The sequence below is a fragment of the Eublepharis macularius genome, chromosome 4 (genome assembly GCF_028583425.1).
Source record: "Eublepharis macularius isolate TG4126 chromosome 4, MPM_Emac_v1.0, whole genome shotgun sequence".
Lineage (NCBI taxonomy): Eukaryota > Metazoa > Chordata > Lepidosauria > Squamata > Eublepharidae > Eublepharis > Eublepharis macularius.
Genome location: NC_072793.1, coordinates 169219039 through 169226256, shown reverse-complemented (window position 1 = coordinate 169226256; position 7218 = coordinate 169219039). Strand labels below are relative to the sequence as shown.

Sequence of the window (7218 nt, the reverse complement as noted above, 5' to 3'; positions counted from 1 at the left end):
TCTTACTTCTAGGGTGAAGCCGAATCTAGTACATTGTAATTCATGGCCACAGTTTTCCATCGGAACAATATCCTGGAGCGATCACCCCATATGAAAACGGAGGGGCAAAGCACCACAGCAGGGGAGGCACCAGAGGGGATAGCAAAATCTCTTCACCTCCTCCAGGACGGGAGCGTCGGGAAACTCCTTCAGAGGAGACCAGGAGTTCAGGCGCATCAGGAAGCAGAGGACGGTCCCCTTTCCCTTGCCCAGTGGGAAGCCCAGTGGCAGGAGTTCCTCAGGACAATGGAAAACCCTCACTCTGGATGGGGAATCCCACATTTGTTGGGTAAGCCATCACCCTGGGAGGATGCCAAGGCCTTCCTGGCCTCCTTCGAGCAAGTGGCTGAAGCCTGTCAGTGGCGCAAGGAAGAGTGGGTGACCCGACTCCGGCCAGCCCTCAGCGGAGAAGCCCAAGAGGCCTTTAACAGTCTGCTTCTCAGAGACAGAGAGGATTATGGGAAAGTGAAGGCAGCCATCTTGCAAGTTGATGCCATGAGCCAGGAGAAGCAGCGCCAGCAGTTCAGGCATTATTGTTACCAGGAGGCCGAGGGGCCGCAGGGGGCTTACAGCCACCTCCGGGAAATGTGCCGAGGGTGGCTAAGAGTGGAGAACCACAGCAAGGAGCAGATCCTGGAGCTCTTGATCCTTGAGCAGCTGCTGACCATCCTACCCCCAGAGATCCAGAGCTGGGTGAGGGAAAACGGTCCTGAGAATTGCTCCCAGGCAGTGGCCCTGGCCGAGGAGTTCCTCTTAAGGCAGAAAAAGCAGGTGAGATCCTTCTGTTGTGTGGTTCTTGAGTGTGGGAGGGCCTGGTGTGGAGCAGGGGCTGAGATCCCTCTCCGTCTCAAGAGGCCAAAGGGGATGACCGTAGGGTGATAGGCAGGGTCAGTTGTCTCCATTATCTGGAAAACCAAATGTTGGCAAAGTTGGATTTTCTTTGGGGTGGGGATTGTCTTTCAATTTGGGCGTCAGTTGTTTGTCCAAGATTGGTCCCACTTCCCGTCAAAGAGCACTGTTGGACGTTCTGGATACTTCTATTTCCTGCCCTGTTTGCAATGTTCTCCGTGGTTGTCTGCAGCTTTTCCATTTCCTAGATGACAGACAGCTTGTCTCCATCATACACGCTTCAGTAACCTGTAGATTGGACTGCTGTCATGTGCTCTCTGTGGTGCTGCTCTTGGAAAGTATTTGCAGATTTGAGTGTTGACTTGAAGGGTCTGAAGGGTGTGTCTAAAACAGCGATACTCAGTAGCTTGGGAGCGGCATGTGCTCTCTGCCATCCCACTTGTAGGTTTTCACAACACTGTTCTTCAGGGTGGCACATGTCCATGTTTCAGGACGTGAGTAAGCCCTTGGCTGGGGGACTCGTGATTGGTAAGTGGATGCCATCTTGAACCAGCCACCACTGGAACTCTGGGTAAGTTGCAAGCCTCCCTGCAGTGCCGGCCTCATGCCAAGAATGGAAGTCATTGTGGCTCTTTTCATCGAAGGTCATTAGTTCAAATAATACGCATTTTTGTAACAATTCATTTTAATAATGTATTAATTTACTAGAAGTATGCACACTCGCTCCACTCAGAATATTTAATGGTTGTTTGAATACTGAATGAGCAACTGTGCCTTCACTTGTCATTCTCCAGGTAGGGCCTGGAGATGTCCCCAATTTACAACTGATCTCTGTATTGTAGTTCCCCTGAAGGAGATGGCTGAACACTATGGCATTATATTCTGCTGAGGTCACTCCCCTCCCCAAACCGTGCCCACCCTAGGCTCCGCCCCCAATCTCCAATAATTTTCTAACCTGGAGTTGACAGCCTTAACTCTGCTTCATGACAAAGGAGTACGACTAACAAAAACCAAACAATCACTGTGATTATATGGCTACTATTTTATAATACAATAATACAATAATATATAATCCATACAAATTACATAAATAACAGGAAATTATCACAAAAAATTATGTGATCTTGTATCGCAAACTTAGAAAAATCCCATTCTTGTGATGTAGTAGAACAACTTTTGTAATGAATAGCAATAAGACGAGCATCGAGATGTAAGCCTGTTTCTTTGTTGACCTTCCTTAGTAGTTATTCTTAGTAAATCTTCCCCAGAAGTTCTTTCTAAGATTAAATCATAATCTTTGTGCCACAAGGAATACCACACAGCTGAATAGAATCTGAGTATTATAAAGAAGTAGATATTGTAATATTTGAACGTACCTCTTGATTATAATTCAACATTTACATAGGAAGCAAGTCCGTCCAATAGCCATTCCTTAATCAGGTGGAAAGGTACTGCTCCAATACTAGCCGGCAACATGCTCTCTAAACATACTAACAACATACCCTTCTTAAGACAAGCTATCCCCTGCAGCTGTGTGTGAAACTACCACATCCTCACAATTTTAACCATAAGCAGTTACTGTGAAGTTAATAAAAAATTAATATAACATTACCACAATTATTCAATACATTTTAAATACCTTAGTATTACAGTATAACAATATCTCAAAATGCAGCCTATCACAAATGTATTATAAATACAGTACTAAATGGTCTTTATTAAATTGCTCCTATATATAACATGACAGATCCAAATTTGTATTACGTTCATAGGGCATATATGTTTTTAACCTATAAATCCAAGCTGCCTCTTGATAGAGGAATGTTTTTTGAACGTCAGAATGATTGTATGCTTGTGATACATGTTTGCTGAGTATAAAGAACTACAAATCCTCAACAGAGGATCCCTGTTCTACAAAATGTGCTACCAAAGGTGCGTCCATATTTTTATTGCAGTTTCATGAACTATGTTCTATAATGCATGTCTTTACAGCACATACACTCATCCCAATATTTAGAAGCTGGCATGGGCATATAATAAGATATATTGCCCTTTTAGTATTAGAGTTTGTAAAATGAAAAACATTCAATCTGTAAAAACCTTGCAGATGTTCAAACTTCATCGTCAAAGAGAAGGGGCACACAGAACACTTTCCACATTTGTACTGTCCAGATGGACGATCCCTATTTGACTGGTTCCGATAAAAATCAGACGGAATTAATAGTTAGATTGACTAACTATTGCCAAATTATTACATTGTCTGGAGGTAATGTATAATATCTATGCTTGACCACAGAAGAAAGCCATACAGCCGAAACTGATCACGGGTTGCATAAGGTTTTTATTTGAAATTTCTGTGTGATTTTAATCTGTACTCACCCTGAAATTTTTAAAAACTATTTTGTAATAAATTCATGTATTTTTCTATATTGATATATACTATTGTTCTATATTTAGTTATTTAAGTACTGAGCCCTACAATCTGAATTTATTTAACCTTTGAAGTTCTAAACTTATTTTGGGGGAGGGGTTACGTTTCTTTCCCCTCCTTCTTTGTCTTTTTCTGATTCTCTTTATTACATGCCAATAAATTTCTAAGTTCAGGATGGAGCACAGAATCTTCCCCTGTGTCCCTGCTCCTTTTTTTGAAGCTTCACTTTGAAAGGATCCCTCTCTGCTGTTGCAGGTGCTCTTGGAGGACGCATCTGGGAGTGTCTCAAAGGCAGGACAAGATCTGCCTGAGAGCAAGCGGAGGCAGATGTTGATTGGCATCAAGAAAGAAGAGGACAGAGAGGCCAGTCTGCTGGGTGAGGAGGGAGGGTGGAAGACCTTTGGGGGCCTATCTGGGAGGCTTGGAAGCATTTTCTGGAGCTGAGCTTAGCGGTGGTTCTTGGCTGCAGTATCCTTAGATATCAGCTATTACATGGAAAGGGGCTGGTTGTCAAGATGCTGGCAGCATCTGCCATACCCATACCTGGGGGGTGGGGGGTGGGGCTGGAGGTTATGCTGTTATGACTGTCTGTTGCAGCAGTGTTTCTTTACTCTCCCAGGATGTGAATTCTGGACTTATCTCTCTTAGACTATGCCTGCTCCTAGCCTCTGGGAAAGGAGCCCACTTAACCTTGAATCTTATGTCCTCTCCTCTGCAGATCATTCCCAGCAGAATTAGTCAGCCTCTAGGAAGAGGGTGGGAAAGTTAGTCTGTAAACGATATCTGTTCCTGATATTTGTTTATGTCTCATTTCTGACAATGAACCCGGTAAGATCATGAACTAGCAACTTTTCAATAAAGCTCTTACTAACAAGCAAGGGACTATTTGGAAGGTTACTTGTTTCCTATAATGGTAACCTAGATGCCTCCAGACATGCCTCCACTGCAACAAACCATGGAGGTCCTCTTTGACTTGGGTGGTTCACTTCGTGTAGTCCCCCCCCCCAACCCTATATTTTTGGAAGGTTGAAAACCAGCTCCTAATGGCTTTCATCACAACTAGAAGGAAACTCTCTGGTCAGTTGCAGGACTGGACATTTTGGTAACTTAATGTATGTAATCATCAGTAGCAGAGAATCAAAAGATCTGCAGAGGAAGTCAAACGTGAAGGGTGGGGGAAAGATTCTTTATCTCTTCTCCATAAAATACCTATAGGAAGATGTGGGGAGGGGGGGCATAGGCAGAATATAAAAACAGCTCTCTTGGAAGTTCTGGCCAAGAAATGTCCAGCTGCTCAGTTTAGGAGAATATCTGTCAAAGGAATTGGACACCCATTGATTAGAAATGCCTGATAGGTGGCTTGGCTTCTTGCCCGTGTGCTGATTGAGTCTCTCTCTTCATTCCAGCAGGAGATGTAGAGGAGACGGCCAGGGAATTCCAGGGGTTCTCTCTGGAAAAAGCCAAGAGTGAAGAGGCTGAACAAATCTTTAGGGATCAAGACAGACCAGAGAGGCAGCAGGGAAGGCATGCAGAAAAGATGAGGGGAAAACTCATTCCTTGCAAAAGAGACGGCTTGCATGAAACCCCAGTCCAAGAAGAAAGCTCAGCCCAAGAAAGAAGGAACAAAGGCCTCTGTGCTAACCAGAGGATTCAGTCCAGGAAAAATGAAAGCGAAAGTGTGGCATTTGGAAGGACCTTCAGTCAGAGCATGAATGTTATTTTCCAGGAAAGAGTTTACTCAGGAGAGGAAGCATATAATTACTTGGAGTGTGGAAAGACTCTTACTTCCCAGCAAAGATTTCAGTCAGGTGAGGAGCTATATAGATATGCAAGAACTGAATGGTTTTCTCTGACACAGCAGGCTTTGATGAACATTTAAACAATCCATTAATATGCACTTCCAAGTTACAGGAGGAAGAACCCATTTGAAATGTTCTGAGTGTAGCGAGAACTTCCTGTGCAGGTGAGGCCTCTTTTCGTGGGTGCTAATGAGGTCTCTCTCTTTATTCCTACAGGTGTTGATCAGGAGAATGAGGAGGACAAGGAACTGCATCAGGTATCACCAGACGAAGCCAAGAAAGAAGAGCTGACAGGAAGTTTCATGACTCTCAGTGGACCCAAGAAGCTGAAAGGATGCCAGATAGTGGAGAAGAGGGACAAACCCATTGCTTGCCAAGGGGGGAATTTACATGAAGAAATTCACATGTATGAGTGCTTGGAGTGTGGAATGAACTTTTCAGATCAAGCCCATTATAATGTCCATTTGCAAAAGCACAGTGGAAGGAAGACCCGTCAGTACTCAGAGTGGGGAAGGAGCTTCATTCGCACATCAGAGCTCCTTAGACATGAAAGAATCCATACAGGAGAGAAACCACACAGCTGCTCTGACTGTGGGAAGAGTTTCTTACAGAAAGCAAATCTTATTCAGCATCAAAAGATTCATTCAGAAAAGAAGCCATTGATCTGTTCTGAGACGGAAAATACTTTATCTGATGGAAAAAAGGTCAATGTACACTTTCCCAAGCGTGTTGTGATAAAGCCACATAAATGTTTTCCATGTGGAAAGTATTTCAGATACAAATCAAAGTTCCTGGCACACCAAAGAATCCACACAGGTGAGAAACCTTTTGAATGCTCCGAGTGTAGAAAGAAATTCACCTGGAGTGGTGCTCTTCAACGACATCAGAGAATCCACACAGGGGAGAAACCTTTTGAGTGCTCCAAGTGTGAAAAGAAATTCAGTCAGAGTTACCATCTTCTGCAGCATCGAAGAAGCCACTCAGGTGAGAAACCATTTGAATGTTCAGAATGTGGAAAGAAATTCAGTCGGAGCTGCAATCTTAAAGCTCATCAGAGAATCCACACAGGAGAGAAACCTTTTGAATGCTCAGAGTGTGGAAAGAAATTCAGTAAGAATTTCCATCTTCAACAGCATGTAAGAATCCACAAAGTTGACAAAGCTTTTGAGTGCTCAGAGTGTGGAAAGAACTTAAACTGGAGTGGTGATCTTCAGCAGCATCTAAAAACCCACAGAGGGGAGAAACCTTTTGAATGCTCCATTTGTGGAAAGAAATTCAGTCAGAGTTGCTATCTTCCACAGCATCGAAGAACCCGCACAGGCAAGAAATCTTTTGAATGCTCGAACTGTGAAAGGAAATTCAGTCAAAAGTGTGTCCTTCAACAGCATCAAGGAATCCACACAAGGAGAAACCATGTAGCTACTTAACCTATGAGTAGAGCTTATCTTGTATTTCTTACCTTAAAGACCACAGAATCCACAGAGTTGAAGCCATATAAATTATTGTAAAGGTTTTGCATCTGCACAGAATCTTTTCTGTAACCACAGAAGAAAAAGAAAGAAAAATCAAATTGGGGAGAAAGTGTATAAATGCTCAGATTGTGGGAAGAGCTCTAACCATAATTGAAGCCTCAAATACATATCATGGGGGAGAAAGCAAGGAAGTGCTGTCAGGGTGGAAGGAACTTCAAGGCCAGAGCTGCCCTCCTTAACCATCATGGAATCCATATAGGGGAGAAATTTCATATATGCTCAGTGCAATGGAAGACTTTGAGGCAGAGGTCAGACCTTCATGATCTCCAGAGAATCCACACAGGGATACAGTTTTCCCCTAGAACTACCCTATAGTTGGGTTCAGTGAGGCTCCTCTTTTCCAACGCGACAAAAGTTGAAAAGGTTTTTACACAAAGAAGGGCCTTTTTAGTGGTTGCCCTTCTCTGTGAAATTTGCTACATAAGGACATCTACCAACCTAACTCATTCTGAAATTTGGAAACCTGGCAAAAACATTTATATTTTCCAAATGCTTTATTGAAAATAATTCTTCCAAATTAATAAAGAGACAGTGGAAAAAAACCAATAGGTGTCTACCAAAAAAGAAA

At 43.2% G+C, this 7218-nt stretch overlaps 1 protein-coding gene across 1 annotated transcript; it reads left to right on the top strand.

The window, feature by feature from the left end:
* Positions 1-18: 18 nt before the first annotated feature.
* Positions 19-7218, top strand: LOC129327807 (zinc finger protein 397-like). The gene is made up of 5 exons (XM_054976562.1): positions 19-810; positions 3575-3695; positions 4726-5127; positions 5335-5664; positions 5917-7218. The coding sequence occupies exons 1-5, from the start codon at positions 43-45 to the stop codon at positions 6543-6545; spliced, it is 2250 nt and encodes a 749-aa protein (XP_054832537.1). The 5' UTR covers positions 19-42; the 3' UTR covers positions 6546-7218.

What these genes read in the sequence shown, in the direction of transcription:
- LOC129327807 (XM_054976562.1), top strand. Translation starts at nt 43, where the DNA reads ATGGCCACAGTTTTCCATCGGAACAATATCCTGGAGCGATCACCCCAT. An exon ending in TCTTAAGGCAGAAAAAGCAG is followed by an intron (nt 811 to 3,574) that starts GTGAGATCCTTC and finishes CTGCTGTTGCAG; the next exon opens with GTGCTCTTGGAGGACGCATC. An exon ending in CAGAGAGGCCAGTCTGCTGG is followed by an intron (nt 3,696 to 4,725) that starts GTGAGGAGGGAG and finishes TCTTCATTCCAG; the next exon opens with CAGGAGATGTAGAGGAGACG.